This window comes from Macrobrachium nipponense, chromosome 18, assembly GCF_015104395.2.
Source record: "Macrobrachium nipponense isolate FS-2020 chromosome 18, ASM1510439v2, whole genome shotgun sequence".
Classification (NCBI taxonomy): domain Eukaryota; kingdom Metazoa; phylum Arthropoda; class Malacostraca; order Decapoda; family Palaemonidae; genus Macrobrachium; species Macrobrachium nipponense.
In genome coordinates, this window is record NC_087211.1 from 37,521,135 (window position 1) to 37,548,634 (window position 27,500).

General features: G+C 35.1%; 1 protein-coding gene across 1 annotated transcript in view; it reads right to left on the reverse strand.

The window, feature by feature from the left end:
- LOC135196983 (uncharacterized) overlaps positions 1 to 27,500 on the reverse strand; it is a 568,012-nt gene that overhangs the window by 235,295 nt on the left and 305,217 nt on the right. The window contains exons 5-6 of the mRNA XM_064223859.1: positions 18,263 to 18,367; positions 17,696 to 17,761 (exon numbers count right to left, since the gene is read on the reverse strand). Coding sequence (XP_064079929.1) covers positions 17,696 to 17,761; positions 18,263 to 18,367 — 171 coding nt within the window. The remainder of the gene's footprint in view (positions 1 to 17,695; positions 17,762 to 18,262; positions 18,368 to 27,500) is intronic.

A 27,500-nucleotide genomic window follows, 5' to 3' on the forward strand; every position in this document is an offset into this window, starting at 1 on the left:
CTAATCCAAAGTTTTCACAATAGGCAAAAATGTGAAAAGGAACTTCTTAATTATGAATTTTTCCATTTCATTTTTTCACTGCAAGAACGATGACTATAATTCTTAGTGCTAATGACAGGTAGTATCCAAGGTTGTAATGTAATGGCTAACGCAGCAACTTGTACGAACAATTTACTGGATGTTACATCCTTTAAAACTTCTGTGAGTCATTGTAAGCTAAAAAAAATCACTACAGTAGATTCACATCAACCGTGCATCTGATGTCTAGGCCCGTCCCTTACGACGCTCTAATCAGTCACAGGGCTGGAAACTTCGTCTCTCTCTTGAGTTCACACGGGTAGGGTCTATGTTCCACTTCTCCTGAGGATTACGTCTTTCAAAATTATCCCTCAGGACAGGTGGAACATACATCCTACCTATGTGAACACTCGAGAGAGACTGAGAGTTTCCAGCCCTGTGATTGGCTTATCAACAGCCAATCAGGAGCGTCGTAAGGGACTGGCCTAGACACCAGATGCAAGGTTGATGTGAATCTATTAGTCATAAATTTCTTTCTGAATCAACTTTTTATAACCTGGGTAAACTTGAAATAAAGAAGAAAACATGAGTGACGCGAATCAACTGGCATAAGATGCATAAAATGTCCTCACTAAGGTAAATATACCAACTTATAAGAATTGTGTGAATCTACGGATATCTGGAACTTTTCAGTTCCAGAGGTCCTTTATTCCTCAAACCGTCTGACTGTGGAACAGACTCCCTGAAGATGTGGTGCGACTGAAACTTTAAAAGCTCAATCGAAGATGCAAAGCATCACTTTTTAATATATGATATATCCTCACTGTGTTTCCCTTCACCTTCTCTTACTTCCTAACGAGCAACATATTCCTTGAAGGAAGCTTGAATTTCAAGTCAATGGGCCCTGTGGGTTTGTTCCACGTGCATAGCGTTCATTTACTGAATAATAATAATAATAATAATAATAATAATAATAATAATAATAATAATAATAATAATAATGATACTTAAGCATCAAGACCTGAAAATAGAAATAAGAAGGATATGGGATATGCCAGTGGAAATCGTACCCATAATCATAGGAGCACTAGGCACGATCCCAAGATCCCTGAAAAGGAATCTAGAAAAACTAGAGGCTGAAGTAGCTCCTGGACTCATGCAGAAGAGTGTGATCCTAGAAACGGCGCACATAGTAAGAAAAGTGATGGATTCCTAAGGAAGCAGGATGCAACGCGGAACCCCACACTATAAATACCACCCAGTCGAATTGGAGGACTGTGATAGAGCAAAAAAAAAAAGAAAAAAAAAATGAGAAAAAAAAGTAATATCTGCTGGAATAAGACCTTCATTAATACAGGTTTTATTGAAAATAATGGCTATTTCAGTCGCATTTATTTTGTATAGAAGTTTCTCTATTCTTCTTATTACTGACGTTTCTTCTGTACTCAAGTTGGCTATTAATTAAAACGCCAAACGGGGGATTCATGTAAAAAACGTGGTATTTGTCGAATTGAATATACTACACAAAATGCAGTCAAAATTGGATATTAATACGCTTAAGTAACACGACCCAGCGTGTATAACATGAGCAATAATAAAGTCATGAATTGAGAAAACTGCTTAAAACACAAATTAGCCTACTTTCATATTTCACTGAGAAGTGCTACCCATAAATTCAGAAAATCACATACGATTTCAGCGTCATATCATATTTCATCAACTCATTAAGAATGAAGTTCGGTCGGGATAATTATGCGAGACTAATCACCGATCAGCGTAATTAGGGTCATCAGTTATCCTATGCCTTGGAAACATTAGTTATATATATATATATATATATATATATATATATATATATATATATATATATATATATATATATGAATAACTTGATCAGGAAGTATATAAAACGTGATGCTATGTATAAATAAAGGTTTTTGCCACGAAGGAAAAAATGAAAAAGCTTTTTCATTTTTTCCTTCGTGGCAAAAAACCTTTATATATGTATGTGTGTGTGTGTGTGCGCGCGTATGTGTGTTCTTGTTGTTGTTGTTGTTGTGACCATGTCTTGCAATAAGACGAAAGGACTTAGCATCTCCAGTTTCAATTTTCCTTCGTGGCTGTAACTTAGTTCGTATGGTTCTTATTTTTTCGTGAATAAAAATAAAACATATGTAAATGTATATATATATATATATATATATATATATATATAATATATATATATATCATATAATATATATATATATATCTAATTCGTTTTACCTCGGAATTAATATATTTTCATATATGTTTAACCGAAGGGGAATTTTTTCTCGATAATAGACTTGCCTGGACCGGGGGCGCGAACCAACGGAGCCTTTCAAATCCAGGAACGTCAGTGAAGCTTTTACCTACTACGTATATATATATATATATATATATATATATATATATATATATATATATATATATATATATATACATACGTATGTATGTATGTACGCATGCATGTGTATATATATATACATATGCATATACATATATAATTTCCTTGTTTTTATGTGCTCCATAACTTGCCGATTTAGTTATTCCTCCACTCGAATTTTCCCAATGAACTAGAATTTTATCTGGTGTGATTTAAAAGAGTATTTGCACGGAGAACACAATTCTCTTTTCTTTTACTGAATGCATTTCATCGTTTACATAAACTAAATAACCTTTTTTTCCTGCACATCCCCTGTCACTCTTCTTTTTTTAAAGGCAATTTCCAAATAAACAATTTTGTACATTTTTACTAATGCACCAAATTTGGTAGCATGACTCAGTTTCGAACATGATCTAAAAATCTCCTCTCTATGACCACAAAGGGACATGAAATTCGTCGTGGTTTTCCGAATGCGAATGCTAACTAAAGGAAAAACGATTAGCAATCGGTTCCATTTCAGCAAAAAGTGCTTCCCGTGTGTGTGTGGAAACCCTCATAGCTTGGAATGCTCGTCCTCCTATGTAGTATAAAGTCACACAACGCCAGCATTGCTTCTACCTGTATTTTTCATGCTTATAAAATCTAAATTGCCTTTATAGCTGGTTCACTTAAGGTAGAATCTTGGAAGAGCCCTATGATTATGAGACGTTTGTTTGGCGGCCGCTGATTGGCTGGTACTGGGAGATAGGCGGCTCCCAGCCAATCAGCGGCCGCCAAACGTCTCGCAGGCATAGGGCTCACCCAAGAATCTACCTTAAGTGAACCAGCTATAGTATGGAATGGAATGGAATATAGAGTTTAGGCCAAAGGCCAAGCACTGGGACCTATGAGGTCATTCGGCGCTTGAAAAGAAACTGAGAGTAAGTAGGTTTAAATGTGGAACAGTTGCAGCATGTAGTAATTGACAGGAGAGGGTGGATAACAAGATGGAAGAAAGTAACTGTGAAAGGAGGTACAGTAAAAGGAATGAAAAGGGTTCCCGCTAGGAGCCAAAGGGACGCTGCAAAGAATAATTCTTGTTTATAAACGTCTTTTCTCAAACAAAGATAAAATATTTTTTTCTACTAACCTGTTGATCATCAAACGACATTAGCGATGTTTGCAACCAAGGAGGATTTAATATAACGGTAATATAAGAGGGTCAAGGTCTGAAAGACTATAAAATGATTTAGCATCCCAACTCCCAAGAAGGCCAAAACGCCATGACTTGGACTGAAGGCGTTGCTTGTTTGTATGTTTGTTTGTATGGTGTTTTTACGTTGCATGGAACCAGTGGTTATTCAGCAACAGGACCAACGGCTCTACGTGACTTCCGAACCACGTCGAGAGTGAACTTCTATCACCAGAAACACACAACTCTCACTCCTCAATGGAATGCTCGAGAATCGAACTCGCGGCCAACGAGGTGTCACGCCAACACCATACCAACCACGTCACTGGGGCGCTCTGAAGGCATTGCACACAGTCCCGACCGAGGGGTTATGTGCCTTTTCGTTCAACTTCACTTTGTCCATTGTCTCTTTGTCCAGACCTTTTGGTCCAACGTTTCTTTGTCCGATGACTTTTTTGTCCAACGTCTTTTTGTCCATGAGTTTTTTGGTCCATTGTCTTTTAGTCCAATATCCATGATTTTTGTTGGCTCATTTAGTTCATTGGTGTATTTAAAACTACGGTAGTTTTGTCTCTCGGTAATCCAGTGATTCTTCGGTAGTTAGGTTTCTGCTAAGAGCAATTTTCAAAAAATAGAAGTCATGTTTTGTTTTAGAAAAGTTTGTAAACTTAGTAATAGCCCCTGAAACCGAAAGGAAGGACCACCACAATGGCAAGATTTATCACTTTAACGAAAGGATAATCATTGGACAAAGAGACGATGCCCCAGAAACTCTTGGACGAAAAGACTTTGGTCGACAAGACTTTGGACGAAAAGACTTTGGACGAAAAGACTATGCACGGGAGTGAGGTACCTTCATTACGCAAAGGGAATTCATTATCCGCACACTACCTGTGTTACACACCGGAAGAAATAAATATTAGAGCATGCACTTCACAGAGTAGGATATTTCAAAGTTTGTTAGTTGGTACAGATTTATCCGGCCTTATGCCAGCACTGGCTCTTCCTTCTTAATAGCAGATGATAAGTGTCAGTGAAATGTTAAAGTGCGTAAGAGGCTTTGTGTGGACCTCTGGACCCAGTCAGGCCAACAGATAAATGGAGAGCAAGAAAAGAATGGGGTTGATTTGCATTCCAGAAATATGGAAAGTTAGTTTCGTTTGTTTTCTTTGTATTTTCAGAGGTATATTTCATTAACTTTCTACAAACAGACTTACCCCAATGACGTCTTTCTTTTAGATGGACTCATAACATAAATTTCAAAGTCCATTTTCCACTTCATAACGTCAGAAGAGCAACTCTGATGTCACAGCTCGAAATCATCGATGAAATGCGACGAGATAATCCTTTCCTTCACAATGCAAAAAGTCACTCAGGACTGACGACGATTAATCAAAGACTCAATTACCGTTCAATTACTCTGATTCGTCGTTCCATAAATCAATTAAAGAGCCAGGTTTTATCCGGAAGGGAATATCAGATAATTATCAGACAATCGCCGCTTCTACAAAAACAAAACCGTTTTCATTTGCATCAAACGGAAGTCTGTCAAAAAGGACGACGAGCAACTGAATTTGCATTTGTTTTGTAGTAGATGACGGCTGGGCTTATGCCAGCACGAGCCCTTACCCAAAGGCGGCTCGTAGAGTGGATAGGCGGCGAAGGGCGCCCGCCAAACATAAACATTTTTCTAGCCTTACTGAAATGAATACAGAATTTATGCTAAAACCCAAGCGCTGGGACCTATGAGGTCACTTAGGGCTGAAACGGAAATTGACAGTGAAGGGGTTGAAAGGTGTAACAGGAGAAAAACCTCGAAGCTGCACTGTGAATCACTTGTTTGGAGAGGGTGGAAAGTAAGATGGAAGAGAGAATATATGAAAGAAGGTTCAGTAAAAGGAACGAAAGGGGTTGCAGCTAGAGTGCGAGGGCACGCTGCAAAGAACCTCAAGTATAACAGCACCACCCAGTAACGGGGTACGTTTTTCTAATTAGTAAATCAAAATATCAATTTCAAATAGTCTGATATAAATTAAAGAAATAAAATCAGCAATAATAATAATAATAATAATAATAATAATGATAATAATAATAATAATAATAATACAGAAATAAATCAGAAAAAAATAAAGAATAATACGGTTCCCTTTTCTACGATTTATTTCTACAGTAGATATAAATTCTTCAAAATCTCTGACGGAAAAATTTTCATTTAATTGTTTCAATATTATGATAGAAGTGAATTCATTTTACGGAAATATAAATGTATTATTGAAAAAGCACGCAACATTCTTAACTTAAAAATTTCCCTTCGGTTAACATATATGAAAATATATTAATTCCGAAGTAGAGCGAATTGGATATTAAAGGATAGTTGTAGCTTAATGTGTATATATGAATCACGTTGATGTGATAAGAACATATATATATATATCATATATATATATATATATATATATAGATAGATATATATATGTTTTACATATATATAGTTTATTTATAGTTTATTTATATATATTTATATATTTTTTTTATTTATTTATATGTACATATATACACATATATATATATTTATATATATATATATATATATATATATATTCTATATATATATATAGATATATGTAATGTATGTATGTAATGTAGTATTTATGTATGTGTATAGTAAATATTATATATATATATATATATATATATATATATATATATATAGATAATTATATAATCATATTATATAATATAATATATATTTACATATATAATATTTTATTTATTTATTTATATATATTTATATATTTTTTTATATTTATTTTTTTATTGTACATATATAATCACAATTATAATAATATAATTTATATAGTATAATATATATATAAATATATTAATAAATATAATATTATAATATATATATATATATATATGTATTGTATGTAATGTATGTATGTATGTATTTATGTATGTGTATATGTAAATATGTATATATATATATATATATATTTATATATATATAATATATATATATATATATTATATATATATAATATAATATATAAATATACATATATATTTTATTTATATATAATATATTATTATTATTTATTTTTTTATATATACATATAAATATGTGTGTACACACATATATATATATATATATATATATACTATATATATATATATATAGATATAGGTGATGCAGACTCTGCAATTGTGATAAAACTATGAAACCAAAGAAGATTTATGGTTGATATTGATGTTTAACCAGCATTTGTGGTCTCGTTCCACCTAACTTTGAATAATGAATGGATAAAGAAAATTGCATGTACTAATAATCATACACACATACACACACACACACATATATATATATATATATATATATATATATATATATATATATATATATATATATATTGTGTGTGTGTGTGTGTGTAGTATGTACGATTACAAGTACATGCAATTTTCTTTATTCATTTCCTATTCAAATTAGGTGAACGAGCCCACTAATGTTGATTATTAAACATCAATATCAACCATAAATCTTCTTTGGTTTCATAGTTGTATTACAACTGCAGAGTCTGCATCACCTAGCTCAGTCCGAATAAACTGACATCCGCACCAGCAGCTGACGGAATACGCGAAAGATTCACACCCTGAATTCATTCACAAAACCTGAATAACTTCCCCGGTCTAAACTTCACCAAAGCGAACATTAACTTCATTGACAAACAGAGAAAACTCTTAACCAGCATTGGGTTACTATTGATAGAATAGAATATAGGATTTGGGCAAAAGGCCAAGTTCTAGGAGTAGTGAGGTCATTCACCGCTGAAAGGGAAACTGACAGTTAGGAGGTTTGTAAGGTGTGAGAGGAGGAAACTCTCGCAGCTGCACTACATTTGTTTGTATGGTGTTTTTACGTTGCATGCACCAGTGGGTATTCAGCAACGTGACCAACGGCTTTACGTGACTTCCGTACTACGTCGAGAGTGAAGTTCTATCACCAATAATACACATCTCTCACACCTCAATGGAATGCCCGAGAATCGAACTCGCAGCCATCGATGTGGCACGCCTACACCATACCGACCACACCACCGAAGCGCTTTAGAATGCCCGAGAATCGAACTCGCAGCCATCGATGTGGCACGCCTACACCATACCGACCACACCACCGAAGCGCTTAGCTGCACTATGAAACAATTGTTGGAGAAGGTGGAAAGTCAGATGGAAGAACGATAATATAAACGGAGGTACGGTGAAAGGAACGCTATTAACGAACGTAATGCAATTTGTTAATTGTCCAGACGCGACTGAGAAATAACTAGATCTGTCCCGCAGTAACATCTGATCATGTCACAGAACTATGAAAACGCTGAATTGATATTATATTTCAAGGATCGGTAAGTCTCATGGACGACTAATGCCGACTAATGCCCAGCAACGCATTACGGTCATCAATTATGCCATAAGGTGGAAAGGGGATCGATACGCGGCCGTTTGAGGAGTAAGTAATTAAATAGAAAGTTCTTTTCGCTTAAGGGAAGTAAGCCTACAAACTATTTTTCAAGTGTTGTTATTCTTGTTGGGGGGGGGGGGTGTAGGAAAGGCCTATTGGAGAACCTAAAAGGGTCTGAAAAAGGTATTTCGCGCTGAGTTAGATACGGGAATTTTAGGATAGGATATTTATTGATTTATTTATTAAAGTTAAAATGTAAAAAGTAAGTAATGTGCATGTTAAAAAGTACATAACAATTATTTCTAATAAATTCTAGTGTATTTATTTTAATTTTAGCACACACCCCGAGTAAGATGGAGGTCGGATCACGCCGCGTCATAGTGGAAACTGACATACATTCTACAACTCATATTTAATTATTATTATTATTATTATTATTATTATTATTATTATTATTATTATTATTATTATTATTATTATTTCAGTAGAGGAAACCTATTCACATAGAACAAGCAGAAAAGGGCCACTGACTTGAAATCCAAACGTCCAAAGAATGCTTGTTTCAACCTCCCACCACAGACCCCAAAATGCAGCAGTAACTGATCATGATACCGCTACACCAATATATAGTTACATCCACCTTATTTCGTCATATTCCGATTTTGGATGATTTTAAAGCTTAATTGAGATCATTTGTGAGCATTCTTCACTTCTCACAATATTTGTTCCTACAGTTGCACCGATTCATTACTTGTGAGGAGAAAAACAAATTAAACTCACTGATAATTTATATAAAGAGTGCACTTTACACCAACTTATACAGTATTACTTATGAATCTACTTACAGAACTATTTTCAGGACAACAATTCAAAAACATTTGTTGGTCTGAAGCTTCTAATTTATTTCACTTTATATTTCATCTTATATCTTATTCATGTTAGTCCAGCTACTGTTACACTCTGCGCCAATAAGCAACAATTATCGATCAATTTCAGCTATACAGTCTTGAAACTTGGGCGCATAAGGGAAGATAAAAATTCAAAGCTGAAAAATGTAACCACCCCACTTAGAATGTTGCAGCAGAAATCAGCCCCATTACTACAGAATAAAATGCGCCCATAAACCTTTTAAACATCTCGAATTAAAAAAATAGAGCTAGAAAAAATTGGATGTTACAACTACCCTCAACTTGAAAAAGAAAATTATACTTAGGGATCCTCTAATGTATAAAAACCTGATATGGCAAAATTGTGTTTCACAGTATTTTTTCGTGGCCATCAATTTTAAGTGGAATTTTTACTGGCAAGTCATTTTGGGACGGGACCCTAAATATTTATTTATATCATAAAAAATGCCGCCAGTATGAAGAAGTGAGACTTTGGCTTCTTTGCTTTTATAGACATCATTAATGGAATGAATGAAGGATATATATTGAGTTTCCTTATAGTCTCCTGCACTCAAGGTTTTTGCTTAAAACCAGGCACTGTCTTAGGGGCCCTTTACTCTAGCCGACAGGTTGCCACTTGTCTGTCTTGACTTTGCATTATTTAGACAAAATGTGAATTCTACCCGAGAGATCTCATTTTGAAGACTCAACGACAGACGTTTCAACATGTCAATTCCTTGCTTGCTTGTATGGTGTTTTTACGTTGCATGGAACCAGTGGTTATTCAGCAACGGGACCTACGGCTTTACGTGACTTCCGAACCACGTGGAGAGTGAACTTCTATCACCAGAAATACACATCCCTCACTCCTTAATGGAATGGCCAAGAATCGAACTCACGACCACCGAGGTGGGACGCCTACACCATACCAACCACGCCACTGAGGCGCTCCAACATGTCAATTGGTCGTTCACACCCTTTGCTAGACTTGGATATTGGTTGTTCCGACACGCCGTACGGGCAAATCTCTCAGACAAGTACGTAAATGGAAAGGACCTTTGCATTGCCAACCTTGACGCCCGTTTCATATCCTACCACCGATTTCCTACGACGCCATTTGTACTCATTAACCTTTTAAACATCTCGTTAGTTCCCGTTAGTTCTCACTGATCCTCCTCAACCACAAGGTTGTGTGGACGGATCTTCAATGACGGCTCTACAATGACGTTTCACCCATTCTACGGGAACAGCTGACTCCTCAGTTGCTACACTGAATGACAATGTTTCCTCATCTCATGCACCTCCTCGTTGGACGAGTGAGTTAAGTGATCGCCTACCGATTAAGTAATCGCGAATTCGACTCCCCGCTCTCCCAACGCTGAATCAGAGGAATTTGTTTCTAGTGACTAGAAATTAATTTCTCGATATAATGTGGTTCAGATCCCACAATAAGGTGTAGGTCCCGTTGGTAGGTAACTAGTTGGTTCCCAGCCACGTAAAAATATCTAATCCTTCGGGGCAGCCCTAGGAGAGCTGTTAACCAGCTCAGTGGTCTGGTAAAACTAAGATAGGCTTACTTCTCATCTCATGCACTTTCTACTCCAGTGACATCACCTCACCACCTCCACCCCCTCTACGAACGTATGGGTGAAATGGTATTTTTCGTGAACTAACCACTAAGAAATTCGATTTATTATAACATGATTATCCCTTTGAACATTTTTAAAAGAAATCGTAATACACTGAAATTTCAAAATTGACGCCGATCTTTTAACAATGCGGCGTTAAATACTCACCCACTGATGTAGTATAACCCTAGGGACAATTGGTGCAAACAGACAGTCAAAGGTGCAAACTTCAGCAATACAAGTACTGTTAAATTACGTATCTTACTACAATGGGCGTTATGTCTGTCCGTCCGATTGTGATACAATCACGGCCAAACGGCTGGTCCGATGGGCATGAAACTTGGCAGGGTTGTAGTGAGGACCCCAAAGATGGTTTACAATGAGGTTTCATCCTAACCCCCCAACATAAACATACACACACACACGTACACACGCACACACACACAAATACACATACACGTATGAACATACAGACGTCGTTAAATAAATATTGAAATTTCCCATGTTCATCAGGGCAATTTTTACACAGCTCTGAACAGTCACCGATATTGTATTTGAAAACCGTTGCGTTCATAAACCTTGGAAACCACTTATGAAATGCGAAATTCATTCAGAGTAACAAAACAGTTATAAATACCGGCTGAAAATAATGCTTTCATTCACCGTTCGCACGACAGGAACTCACAGACACGTCATCAGAATTTTTATGAAGTAATTATTACTATACATAATGTAATTCACGATTCACAACGATTCAACTATGGATTACTAATTCGTAATCCTATAAATTACACAGGCAAGTAATTACACACAGGAAATGAGATCATGAATGGGTATTGACACAAATAAAAAAAATAAAATAAAAAATAAAATTATCAAAAACATCCAGTGAATAGGAATATATGAATTCGCTGTTCATTTAAATGAAGGTTTGCGCCCATAATGTCGTAATAAATGATCAATATACATTTTTCATTTCAATGAAAAAGGAGTGATTTAACATAACAACTGAGACAAAAATAATTAATTGAAATAACAGGAAATGAAGAAAATCTAGTTTCATATATCTCAGGATACTCAACAGATAACCAAATCGAGATATATGTAAGAGCACTGCTTACAAAAGCGTACACATAAACTATATTATATATATATATATATATATTTATATATATATATATATATATATATCAAATATATATATATACTATATATTAATATATTATCTAATATATATATATCTATTATATTATATATATATATAATATATATATATATATATAATTATAAATTAGTTATATATAATTCATGACTTATTTAAACCAACAGGCTCTGCCTTCAAAGTAATAGTTGAACAGAAAACTAATATAATGATTGCCATATGCACACAATAGTTTAGTCTCTTCATCTAAAACGAATATGAACTGGGAATTATGGCACGTTGTTCGGCCGAGGAATTTGAGACCTAGAAGCATATATAAATAAGGAAGAAAATCATTCAACTGTGTTTGTCCTCGGGCGGAAGGGGCAAGGGAGGGAGGTTGGGGGGGGAAGGTGGGGTTAAATGGCATGATATAACCTTTAGAACATTGTGTAAAAAAGAACCATTGTGAGGCGTTGTTCTGCCATATGAATTGCTATAGTTGAGTCACATCAACCGTGCATTTGATATCTAGGCCAGTCCCTTACGACGCTCCTGATTGGCTGCTGATAAGCCAATCCCACGGCTGGGAAACTCTGTCTCTCGAGAGTTCACACGGGTAGGATCTATGTTCCACTTCTCCTGAGGAATACGTCTTTCAAAATTATCCCTCAGAAGAGGTGGAACATACATCCTGCCCGTGTGAACTCTCGAGAGAGACTGAGAGTTCCCAGCCCTGTGAGTGGCTTATCAACAGCCAATCAGGAGCGCCGTAAGGGACTGGCCTAGACATCAAATGCACTTTGCTAAACCAACATAAATGACTGTCAGATTCTCCATTGAGCGTATTCGTTGTTTTGAAGACGGATGAAGTGTGTTCTAATCGAATACATGTGAGAAAAATATATAGAATAAAACAACTGCTGACAAATTCGACTCTGCTGTCTGTATTTTTTATGAATATAAGCCTGGAATTATAGTTGAATAAACTTACGAATAATCAAAGAGGAAAGAAAATGCTTGTTTGTGCAGCATAAAAGATTTAGTTGTATTCGTGATCCGAGGTAGATAGATGCACTTAAGACTGTTTCACATAATATTTCAGAACGTGTGCCCTGAAGTCCCCTTAATTTGAATCAATCTACTTATACAGAACATTATGAACATAAATAATCCCAATAAAATCCCGCAAGGATAATCTCCACAATCTGAATCAGCATTTATGAGCAGTCGGACCAAAATACTTATTCATTGTAGAGGCAACAACCTGCATAGGACGAATTAAAGTACAGAATCTAAATCAAGCTGCATATGCTGACTCGAAGTGCTGCAGTAAAATGAACTTACATAAAAACTGCATAAGAATTAAACGACATAATCTAAATCAACCAACATGAAATAATATGCTATTATTTTTATTAGATAGATGAAACCTATTCACACGTAACAAGCACACAGAGGCCTTGACTTGAAATTCAATCTTCCAGAAAACTTTGGTCTCAACCTCCCACTGTAGACCTCACACTGCAGCAGTAATGATCATGATAAAGAGCCAGTGATTTTTCCATCGCCCTGGGGGAGACGCGAACCCGTGACATCCGAGTGGCATACCACGACACTAACCACTATACCAGCGCATTGTCGACCGACCTACGGAATCCGGATAATGCAGCCGTGTCTAGACGAACACACAAGGAACTAACCGACCAAATCGGAAGGGAAGTGAATTTCCCGAACCAGACATAACGACGGAACCTATAACAATCTTCATCTGAACGCAACCCTTCATGTAATTACATATTAATGGCCGTTAATATCGTATTTCAGTAACTTTAGAGGGAAATACTCTCATTAAGGTCAGAGTATGGCACAGATAATTATGCCCTAAGCAGACTAATCACCAAGTGGAGCCATTAGGGTCATTAGTTGGTCCTTACAGACAGACATGGCAGGTTTCAACGCATTTATGAGTCCTGCTGACGATTATTCATTTGTATAATGGAAATTATGCTTTTACGAGCTTGACGGCGTAAGCTACGCTGCGCTGGAACCCGGCACTGCCAGTCGTGTCTCCCCTACCATACCGATCCCCTACCCCATCCCCACACGGTGCGGACAAACAGGTTTGTAGGAGGGTGGTGGTTGTGCCATGTCTCCCCTACTCTCTCGACCACTAACCTAACCCGCCACCGCCCCAGGGCGGACAAGCAAGAAAGGTCCACTCGGATATTTATTATTATGGATAGATAAGATAGTTCTACTTCCCTTTACAGTTATTTGAGCAAAACATGCATAAGTGAACATTTTAATTGAAATATATCCAAGAAAAGTAAGTGAACAATATTTAGTTTCCTTGTTTTGCCTCATGGCCGTTCTCACACTCTCAATTGGTCTGCATCCAAAGGTTCACAATAGACCTACTATTCAGTATTAAATCTTTAAATAAATTCCGGGACATCATGGTGCAGGTGCCCGTGTTGGCTTAAGGCCGGCGCCATATATACCAATCAACCCTTGCCCTAAGTGTGATCAAGTGTGAAAAGGAGCAGGAAGCCTTGTGTGGACCTCCGAATTCTACCTAGACAGCAAAGGCCACAAGATAGTCAACTATGTTCAGTTAATTAAAACCGACATGTTTGTGGAATCTTATTCTTATCCTCTGTCAAAAATAATCGTTTTCTTTTATTTATCTGAGATCACCAAACAAATGAAAGTCGCTTTGCGTTGTTATTTTCTTGATTGTATCTCGTTAACTGCTTTATCTCATCTTTTTCATGTATTGTTTTAATATATATATATATATATATATATATAATATACTATATTATATATATATATTATATTATGTATATGCATGTATGTGTATATATATGTATATATATGTGTGTATGTATATATACATAGATATATATATTCATTTTGGTATATTGTATATGTATACATACATACTTTATAATATTTATATATATATCTTATTATATATACATATATATATATTATATATTGTATACTAATATATACATACATACATACATTACATACATACATACATACATACATAACATACATATATATTATATTATATATATATATATATATATAGATATATATATATATATATGAGAGTGTGTGCCTGTGTTGATATTAGCGAATATACAGAAACCTCAGCCGACTGAATTCTCGGATAAGTGTCCGTAAGCTATAAGTGTGCCTTTATAAGAATTGGTATAAAAGTCACCAATTGAATAACATCGGCAAATAAGAGTAAAATATGATTGAAAAGAGGAAAATATACTACACAGATGTCAAATTGCTTTCAAGATGATTGATTTTACTTCCACTGCTTTTGTGTCTCTCTCGGTTACCGCAGTCACATGAAAGCATATGTAAAAATGTTTACACATTTTCAGTCGCTGTCTCAGCTGCCATTGAGCAAATTTGCATGTGGGCCCCCAAAATGTTTTCCTGGGTTTTCTTACTCCTACCTTCGTGGATATACGCTTACAGAAAATATGGCAGCTTGCTTCTCTTCGGTAAAAAAGTTAAATTATGCAAAAGCATTTGGGTAACTATGCTAGCTACGTTGCATTAGTAAAAGACTATTTCTTTGCTTATACTAATGCACGAAGTCAACTCACCTTATAATAAAGAAAAAAGGACAGAAGGTTTCAGCGATTCATTTCACACATACATTTTTAATATTGACGAATAGCAATGGTTCCTTTATGCAAATGGAAATGCACTGAAAAGCAATGAAGGGGGATATAAATCATGCGTATGACTATATTATTTATGACTGCGTGCGTATGCAGGACTCTGAACTCCTGATCATTTAAAATTCATAGTTTTACAGATGAACTGACGAAAGCCGAATCTACTCATTTGAGTAAGAACCAAGTCGTTTGTAACGAAAAAATCTAAATGACTCTCATGATTATAATCTACCCACATATCCACAATCTTCAAAGACGTCCACAAAATCTGAAGCAACTATCAGTCTGAATCCACAGATGATATCATGCATATATAACAATCTGCATGAACCAACATACCCTGAAACAAACTATGCGGTCTAGATAATGCCACACAATCTGAAATAAACAATATAGGTCACCTCGATAAACCCGCGTCAATGAAATAAAGTTCTTTACTTGAATGAACCCACGTAGGTTCATTCAAGTATAAACTTGATTTCAGTGGTATGGGCATAGTCAGGGTATACTTTTGCATCAGATTGTGTGGGATTATTTAGCAGATCGTATCGTTTGTTCCAGAAGATGAAGATTCATTAAGGTTGGTGTTCTCTTTAACGAACCTTCGTCCAAGGGAAGCGATGTCCTTTAAGTAATTTAATGTTCTAATCACGATTCATTTTGAATTTAAGGACACAGGTAAGTCTACCGCTTTTATCAGGGATACGGCATCTTACCCCCCCCCCCCACCGCCTTCCCACATCATTTTATGCTTCCCCTTCTTTTTCTGACTAGCTTCTTTCCTGGCCTATAAAAGAGGACTTGGTGTCCCCTGCCATTACATCTCCATTCATAAACAGATGAGTCAAGCAACAATGATTTAAAACAAGTCGCCAGCAAGTCCCTACGGGCTGCTCTATGAGCAAGAGCCCGTGGTGGCATAAGGCCAGCTTAATAAAAAAAAAAATAGCACCCAACAAGCAGAGTGAGTAAAAAGAAAAAAAAGTGACAGACTAAAAGGTCCGGTGTGGACTCCTGGCTCCCCCAGAGAACTAGGAATATTTATACAGAATCAGCTCAATTCTTAACGACTTTGATATGACACGCATGCGGTAAGTCGCTGTCCTCGTTTCATTTCAGTAACTCCGGCGGGTGAGTCATCCCCTCATTAGACCAATAGCGCGGTCGAGATAATGACGCCTTCAGGCGACTAATCAGTGAAGTAACGACATTATGGGCATTAATCAGTCAGTACTCCAAGATCAGAGCTGAAACACTGGGATGAAAGAGTCCATTGATGGGGCGTTTTTCGAGCAGATTGCTTTGTGCCTTAACAGTTCATCGGAAGTACCCACATCATTAAAAGTTGCCTGCCCGGTTAAATATTTAATTTTTACACTCTACCTTCTCATGCTGCACATTAAGCAAGGATGCAGTTCTACGGTGTTATCTGCGTAGGTAAAATGTGTTAAATTTACCTTATATGTATAATCATATCTATCATCGCACAAAAAGCTTAGGGTTTGAATTAATTGAAATAATGCCCTGCTATCATGCAACCGACATTAATTTCTATATTTCTTATCATTCTTTTGATACAGTTTTCCATAAAATCCTCTGAAATGAAATGGAGAGCCAGGTTTCGAATCAGAATCGGACAAGTAATTCTTTCAGCGATATCCCATTATTCGAAATAATTCGTCGGTATGGTTCAGTTTTTATAACTAGAAACTACTTTATACTTTGAGATGATTACCTCGACAGAAGAATAAACGCCTACCGCTTGAAAGTATAACATTTCTGATGAAGTTCAGAAATTACTTCGAAAAGATCACAAGCGGTGCCTTTATCGTTAGTAAAAAGCCAAGATGTGACGTTGTAATCAACATCTTAATAGTAAATGGAAATTAATAACTACATTAAAATAAATTTATGAATAAATGTAGAACGAACATCACCAAGACTATATTTTTTTCCGAGCTCCTTCTCCCTACAAACAGGGCGTCTTATATTGGTATCTTTCAACTGCAATCTTCAACCCTAGATTACCATTCGTTGCCTTGAACATGGATATTCTAGCATAGCAAATATACGATCTCTCTCTCTCTCTCTCTCTCTCTCTCTCTCTCTCTCTCTCTCTCTTTTCCAGTATACTAAAAACTATCTGCCTTGAAAATTAAGTCCCTTAAAGTCTAACCATTTTTGAGCTAAACCCTCATCGACTGCACTTAGGACGAAGAATATTCAACAGGTACAAATAAATACTATGCAGCGAGAGGGAGATCCGCCACTTACCTGACAGAACACCTTCCTGGCCAAGTCCGCCGAGAAGCTGGCTATGATGATCCGGCAGTCCTTCTCCTGCAGAGGGAGAACAGCAACAGAGAGCTAATTATACCTCAATTTGTTATGAATATTCAAACACAATGCGATTCGTTACGTCTATTCCTGTTCACCATGATTTATGATAGGTCTTACACAATGCGACTTCTTATGTTTGTTCTTGTACACTATACGTATGAGGCAATACGACTATTCTCGTTCTACTTTGTCTGCTAAAGACTTATTCTAGACGAATATGACTTGTTGAGAATACTGTTATAAAAGAAGAAAATACAAAAGATGTATTTGAAAAAAAAAATTTATTGAAAGGGCAGGAAACCACTCTGTAATTTCTGTTATTCCATTCCTTTTGCATATATATATATATATGTATATATATATATATATATATATATATATATATATATATATATATATATATACATATAAATACATGTGTATATATACACAATATACATATAAATACATGTGTATATATACACAATATAAACATATACATAGACTACAGGTAGACCTTACCTTTAACGTATGCAGGTGTTCAGTATAATCTTCGTGAGAGAGTGTGACAGTTGCTTGCAGGGAAATATTGGCTGCCTCCAAAGCTGGCATCAGTTCGTTCAACGCCTACAAATAAAAAAAAAATCTAAATTAGCAACAAGCCATGATAATAATCCTGTGTTCTTGACAATTACGTTTATCACAGCTAACCTTAGAAAACATGGGTCACTGTGACTTTGTCTGGCATATAAAAAACGGTTTGCGTATGATTGGCCTAATGACCACTGGTCTAATACCAATTGGTCCTATGCGAATTGGTCTAAAGCCAATTCGTCCAACTGCGCAATTAGTCTATAAGGACCATAGGTCTAAGACCGATGGTCCAATACTGATTACTCTAATTACCAATTCGTCCATATGTATAAATACAGTTAGTCCTCAGGGAAAAGGTATAATTTTGTTATTTTCATCCTTAAAAAGTGTTTTTACAATTTTAAATTGAACAAATATTTAGATTCTTCGAGCCCTTTATCATGGAGACAACTTCTTGTGAAACTGTGTTATCAGAAACGGGAAAACAAAAACTTGCAGTCAAAGTCTATTTGCAGACACTTCGCACAAAGCGAATGCAAAAGACAAGTGGCAAAGGAACTTTTAGTTGTAAGTGTGAAAACAGAGCACGCAAAGCTACTGCAATGACTCATTGCGAAGACAACAGGCATTTTCCAAAAAGGAAAGTGAACATACTTGCGCATCTGCTGAAGCCAGCAGAGTCCATGTAGTGAAATGTCATAATACAGTTAAAAAAGTGCTTTTATTTTTTTTTATTAATTTTCCTTTTATGAAATAATATCAATTGCATTATATTGATTATCTTCAAGCTAGTAGGTCCGTTACACTACTTAATTACATTGCACTGATTATCTTTAGACCTAATTGGTCCATTATACTATTCAACATTGGACGGGTTGTCTTTAGACCAATTGGTCTATTAGACCAATCAATTTTAGACTAATTGTCTTAAGACAATTAGTCTAATAGGTTTATTAGACCATTTCGCATTGGACCAACTGGTGTTTGACCGATGGTCATTAGACCAATCGCCTGGGACCGGTAAAAAATATGATTTTGCGCCTATGAATTTATTTTACACTTTCTGTAAGATTTAACGGGTTATTTATTATTCATTTTTTCAAAGCACATTTCAGGTTCGAGCATCGTATCATATATTTACAGCATTTTCTTAACAACAGAACAATATACTTAAAATGAATATAGAATTTATGCCAAAGACCAAGCACTGGAACATATGAGGGTATTCAGAGCTGAAACGGAAATTGAGAGTAAAAGGGTTGAGAGGTGTAACAGAAGGAGAACCTCTTAGTTTCACTATGAATCAATTATTAGGAGAGGGTGGAGAGTAAGATGGAAGAAAGAGAATATGAAAGGAGGTACAGTTAAAAGAAACGATAGGGGTTGCAGCTAGGGGCCGAAGGGACGCTGCAAAGAATCTTCAGTAATGCCTACAGTGCACCGCGTGAGGTGCATTGACGGCACTACATCAGGTGTAGACTTGCGTAGCTAATACAAACTTTCCTCAGAGACAAAGGTCGTTGGAAAGCGGTGGGAGCAAAAGTTCTGAAGTGCCATCTGTTGTTGCATTGTAGACGTTTCCGTATCCATAAATCCGAGTAAAATATTCGCCCAAATCCTGCAACGGTTCAACGAATACCTCTGAATGGATTGCAACTAGGCGAGATTTCCATCAATTCACTATTATTATTATCATCATCATTATTATTAGTTAACCTATACCGTCAAATATAACGGTCACTGAATTGGTGGTAGAGAAGGCAAGTCGTGACTCTATGACGTTACGCACCGTCCCAAAAGCTTAGACCAAAGTACCTTTCTTCTGTATAACTATAAAGTGACCAGTGTTGAGAAATATTTTTCAGGGTTGGACGACAACAAAGTCTGACCGTGGAGTTCAATATCCGCAGACTATCATTGTTATATACTCGTACAAAAGCTTGATGGTGGAAAAGGGTACAGCACAACAATCTTCAGAACAGCTGGTCTGATGTGAACGTCGAGTTTCCAGAATTGTTTGTCGCCGAGGTGCAATGTAAGCATTACTTGAGGTTCTTTGCAGTAGACCTTCGGCCCCTAGCTGCAACTACTTTCATTCCTATTACTGTACCTCTGTTCATATTCTCTTTCTTCCATCTTACTGTCCACCCTCTCCTAACTATTGTTTTATAGTGCATCTGCTTTGAGGTTTTTCTCCTGTTACCCCTTTCAAACCTTTTACTGTCGATTTCCGTTTCAGTGCTGAATGGCCTTAGTTGCCCCAGCTTTTGGCATAATGCCAAAAATCTATATAAATCAAATCAACTCAAATCAAGTATAAAAATTTTTGTCTCGAAATCAGCAGCTTTATTTTGAGAGAGAGAGAGAGAGAGAGAGAGAGAGAGAGAGAGCGAGCAAAATTCGAAAGTCTATTGGTTCTCATATCAATCAGGCGATATGGAAAACTTCGACGAAGACCCAAGACAAAGCAATGGGTGAAAGTTTTGAAGATTTTTTTTTCTCCTTTTTTTTGACAAAACTATCTCGCAACAACGACCGGCCTTTTTTCTTTTTTCTTTATTTCCTTTCCCTTTATAGACCTAACGTTCATCTTTTTTTCGTTTGTTCGTTTGCTTTCTTCTCTTGTTGTTTGTTGAGTTGAGTTTGCCTTTGGCAACTCTCGACTTCGTTGTGGAGAGAGGAAATGGAACGTGATAAAAGTTTGACCTTGGCGTTCACGCTCATTCTTCCTGCTGCTGCAGACGGTATCAGTTAACACATACACGCACAAACATACTACACCGGTGTACGAGCTCACACGCTAATATATATATATATATATATATATATATATATATATATATATATATATATATATATATATATTATATATATTCATATATATATATATACTATATATATTCATATATATATTCATATATATATTCATATATATATATATATATATATATATATATATATATATATATATATATGAGAGAGAGATAACTAATATACAATCAATAACTTAATGGTAATGCACTGCTCATTCCGCTGTTCATTAAATAGCATCTTGCCAACTTGACAGTTCTACAGGTACTTTAAATGTTGTCTAGTTTCATTATCCTTCCCTTTGTAGTGTTAATGACTGTTAATCTGACAACTATGCTGACAGCTCGTTTCGGATGAACATGTTTATTTGTTATTTTTCGTTACTTGCACTCTGTATTCCTGTAAATATTTGAGCTCGTCATGCCTCACGCTCTTATGCGCTATTAGGTTGTTTGTATATATATATATATAATATATATATATATATATATATATATATATATACATATATATATATATAGATATTATATATATTTTGTATATTATACATTATTGAATCACAAAAATATGGAACGTCATGAATAATATATAGGCAAGATCCTCGAAGGAAGGATATACGATGGCGTGCTGCAAGGCCTTTCGACTTCTTGTCCTTTGGACTGTAAAGAACAAGAAGTGGAGAGGCCTTGCAGGCCTTCATCGTTTCACCTTTCTTTCGTGATATTGTCTATATATATATATATATATATATATATATTATATATTTATATATATATATATTTTTATATATGGCTCAAAGTTTAAAAGGCCCATTAAACCAAAGTGCTTTAATGGGCCTTTATAGATATATATATATATATATATATATATATATATATATAATATATATATATATATATATATATATATATATATATATATGTACAACTGAATCACGAAAGTTAGGAACGTGATAAATCCATAAATAAACAAAGATATATGCCATGAAGGAAAAATAAACGAAGGAGGATCTCTCCTTCGTTTATTTTTCCTTCGTGGCATATATCTTTATATAGTATAATAGATATATATATACTATATATATATATATACTATATATATATAAGATATATATATATATATTTATATGTGTGTATGTGTGTGTGTATAAATTCTTCTGTAAAAACAGGATATTTCTCAAGGATAGTAAAGGCCCATTAAACAGAGTTTGTTTAATGGGCCGTTTATACTTGATTATATATTTATTATATATATAATATATATATTATATATAATATATATATCATATATTATATATATATATTATGCATATAACATATATATAATAATATATATATATATATATACCATATATATGCATATATGCAATTGTAATAGCCGCAATGCCTCTTAACTTCTTGAATTCTTTGCTCTTTTTTTTGGGGGGGGTACGCTTGTCACTACAAAGCCTGAAGATCCAAGTTCAAAGAAATTTGAAGGAAAAAATGTGATGTCCGGTCCTGGAAATCGAACACATTAAGTAAGATGGAGGCTGAAAAGACTGCCTCACCCTCCCCAGAGTTGCAATAGTTTTTCTTGATACGATCCAGGTATGAGATCTTCATTTTATTTACACACACACACACACACACACACACACACACATATATATATATATATATATATATATATATATATATATATATATATGCGATATAAAAACACCGTATCGTGCTTCCAAGAAATCAATAGAAGGATCCACAGTAATAGCCTTGTTTATCTAAACATAATATATTCATGGAAATATATACAAAGCTTGAAGCTTTCGTCCATCCTCCTGTGGACTTGATCAACTCAGCAAATGAGACATGGTATTGGTGAAGAATTCCAAATAAACATAAACAAACAGACACAAAATTAACAAGGTTAAAAAATGCGAACAAGTCATTGGGTCGTAATCCGTTCCATAATTCGCTGTGATCTTCGAGGCGGGACAAAGAGCCTGAATGACATCTTGAGGGTCGTTAGCTAAAAAGGTAGTTTGTAGATCAGACTCTGGAACGAGCGAAGGGTGTTATTTACATTATCAGATTGAAGGAGGCTGTACACATTTCTGAAGTTCTTAATTCTGGCCCTTTTGCAAATTTCTTCACTCAAAAGTAACTTGTTCTGTATTCCAGTAAATTGACAAGAAAACTACCCTCGTTTAGTTATTTCTATGGTCTTCCAAAAATCTACAAGGACGGCATCCCTTTGAGGCCCATTGTAGCAAACTGCAATACTCCTCAGGTTGGCAGAGGGTTTGGGTGACTTGGTGGGTAATATAGCAAGCTCCCATCTGAAACATAATCCTTGATTTCATTGATAGAATTGTGGGTAAAAATTTCACAATGGAATTATATATATCTGGACATCGTCTCCTTATTCACTAATGTGCCTCTTGACTTTTTAACTAATTTGGTTAAAATTGCCGAAGAAGGAAATTCACGCAACCTATTCATATTAATAAATTTTGTGAGCTTATAAAGACGTGTGTAGAATCCACCATATTTGAGTTTGAAGGAGATTTTTATCAACAAAAAAAGCAGGGGTTGCTATGGGATCCTCGTTGTCGCCTGTTTAGCTAATCTTTGTATGGAATTTTTTTAAATACTTTTTGTGGACAAACTTCCGGATGATTTGAAACCTTTTATATGGTAAGATATGTTGATGATATCTTTATTGTTTTTAAGGACGATGTCGTAAGGTTTGATCAGCTTCTTTTACAACTGAATAGTTTTCTTCCATCCATCACGTTTACAGTGGAAAGGGAAGTCGATAAGCGCCTGCCATTTTTAGACTTGGTTGTTCACAGGGATAATGTAATAAGTCTTTTAAATTCTCTGTTTTCAGGAAAAGTACTCATACAAATACGTACATACATTTTTATTCCTATCATGACGAGAAAATCAAACGCAACTTCTGACCAATTTGTTTTTTAGAGATTTTCGAGTTTGTGACCCTAGTTTCATTGACCAGGAAATTGAATTTTTGACTACGAGTTTCAATAAGTTATGTTACCCCAAGTTTTTTATCGACAGATGTCTTTCTAGAGCCAGAAGAATGTTTTATAATCCAAGGGAACGCTGTTCCACTGCTAATTTTAAATGCCTTCCCCTTCCGTACAATCATGACCTGAAAAAGTTTATAATAAGCTTAGAAAAGAAAGACAGGGTGTACCGTAGTTTTTCAATACCCTAATACACTTAAAAAGAAAATTATCAAAAACAGTTGCAGAAAACCAAACACCGATGTTGGAGTCTATGCTATAGGAGTAAAAATTGTGACAAATGCTATATTGGTGAAAGCGGTCGTTCCTTGGACCAGAGGAAACGTGAACATGTTGCAGCTTGCCGTTTAGGCAACGTTTACAGCGCCATTGCCAAAACCAAAAATACTTGGATTCCGAACATGTCATAGACTTCAAGGGAGGAAAAGTTATTTATAAGAGTGGGATAGGACCGCTAGGAGAATTGTGGAAGGAGCTCTCATCACTTTGAATGACACCTTTGAGGGGAAAACACTGGAATACAGAACAATTTACTTTTGAGTGAAGAAATTTGCAAAAGGGCCAGAATTAAGAACTTCAGAAATGTGTACAGCCTCCTTCAATCTGATAATGTAGATAACCACGCTTCGCCCGTTCCAGAGTTTGATCTACAAACTACCTTTTTGGCTAACGACCCTGAAGATGTCATTCAGGAGGAAGACCGGCGCTTTGTCCCGCCTCGAAGATCACAGCGAATTATGGAACGGAATACGACCCAATGACTTGTTCGCATTTTTTTTTAACCTTGTTAATTTTTTGTCTGTTTGTTTATGTTTATTTGGAATTCTTCACCAATACCATGTCTCATTTGCTGAGTGATCAAGTCCACAGGAGGATGGACGAAAGCTTCAAGCTTTGCATATATTTCCATAAATATGTCTAGAATAAACAGGATATTACTGTGGATCCTTCTATTGATATATATATATAGATATATATATATATATATATATATATATATATATATATATATATATACATATATATATATATAATATATATATATATATATATATGAATATATATATATATATACATATATATATATATATATATATCTATATATATATCTATTATACATATATATATATATATATATTTATATATATATAATATATATATATATATATATATATATATATATGTATATATATATATATATAATATATATATATAGATATATATATATATATATATATAAATATATATGTATATATATAAATATATATATATATATATATATATATATATATATATAATATATATATATATATATATATATATATATGTTCGTGTGTGGCCTAATAAGCATAAAAAAATAAAATAAAAATCTCATACCTGGATCGTATCAAGAAAATGAGTGAAACTCAGGGAGGGAGAGACAATAAGTTTTGCTTCCATCTTGCCAAACAAGATCCTCGGCTACTAACATTTACGAGAGAAATGTGGCGAAAGTATCGTCAACGCGTGGATGCTATGTCCCATAAATTGATTTGCTGCCCTGTAAAGGCGGCCTTTTGCCGAATGGGATCTTCCGTCTGTGACCAATGATACAGATAAAATCAGAAACAAAGTCTGATCTTGGTGCCATCACGGAAATCGTATTAGCCACGGTGATAACGGAGGGCAAAGAAATGCCATACCCTACGTAACTAGAACTGGGCTAAAGAAGTGACTGGAAAAAATAAGTTTTCGGGGAATCAGAGTAAATTACACAACCAGAATTGGGAATTTAGGAATTCAGAAGATACTTGATTTATTTCATACTTGACTGATTTGATCTCAAATGAAGAGAAGTTTTTTCTGTTATTTGGAACTCAGAACACACTTGATTTTTTATACTTGACTGGTTTGATCTAATATGAAGAGAAGTTTTTTCTCTTTTTGGATTCAGAAGACACTAGATTTTTTACACTTGACTTTTTGATCTCATATGAAGAGATGTTTTTTTCTCTTTTTTGGAATTCAGAAGACACTAGATTTTTTATACATACTGATTTGATCTCATATGAAGAGAAGTTTTTTTATGTTTTTGGAACTCAGAAGACATTAAGATTTTTTTATACTTGACTGATTTGATCCCATATGAAGAGAAGTTTTTTTCTGTTTTTTTGAATTCAGAGGACAATAGATATTTTATACTTGACTGATTTGATCTCATATGAAAAGTTTTTCTGTTTTTGAAATTCAGAAGACACTCGAGTTTTTATACTTGACTGATTTGATCTCACTGAAGAGGAGTTTTTTTTTTTCTGTTTTTTTGGATTCAGAAGATACTTGATTTTTTTATACTTTACTAATTTGATCTCAAATGAAGTTTTTTTTTTTTTTTTTTTAAGTTTTTTTTTTTTTTTTTTTTTTTTTTAAATTCAGAAGACACTAGATTTTTTATACTTGACTGATCTGATCTCAAATCAAGTTGCCTGTTAGTTGACTGTAAAAGACTGACTTCTTCAAATAACGTATGATGTAGCTAGACCTATTAATGACGGCATAGATTTGGTAATCACGACTAGAAATAAGTCGAATGAAGACGATACACGCGAGCCCCGCCCCACCACCAACAAGGCCGAGATATTCGATGGATATCGGCTTCATCACAGCTACCTCTCTTTTAAGAAGCAAAGGAAGTGAGGAAGAACCAGCTCATCTTTGAGGGAGAGAGACAAAAAAAGAAAAAGAGAGAGAGAGAGAGAGAGAGAGAGAGAGAGAGAGAGAGAGAGAACCGGCCCTTCAGCAGTCCGCTTCGCCGATTTTCATTTCCCATAACGATCCGGCTTCTCTGGGAGAGGGACGCGATGGTGAAGCTTTTTTCTTTTCGTCAAATGCTCGTACATGAGCAGATTGGCAAATCAAAGCACTTTCTGTCAAGAGAGACTATATCGCTGAACCGGCTCGTTAATGAGGTAATTGCTTTAAAGAGATGTTCAGTCAAATTCAAATTCAAATAGTTTGTTGACATAAAAATACATCAAATGAAATGCATAAGCACTGTTATGCATTCCCTTCCAAGTAAGAGATGTTAAGTCACCTGCAGATTTGTTAGTGAAGTCTCAACAAAGATTAATCAGCTTAAAGTTTAATTGTAATTGATAATTTTTTTTGGAAAAAATTTGCATCATTGAACAGACTGGTTAGTGGACAAGCAGGAAATTCGTCTGAGCAGAAATTTCTTTGGAGAGAAATTGAATCAATGAGCTGTGAGGTTATTGAAGAAGACAATTTCAAATTTAATTCATGAATAATCTGTCACTGAAGAATTTGAGAGGAATTAAATTAACGATTAGA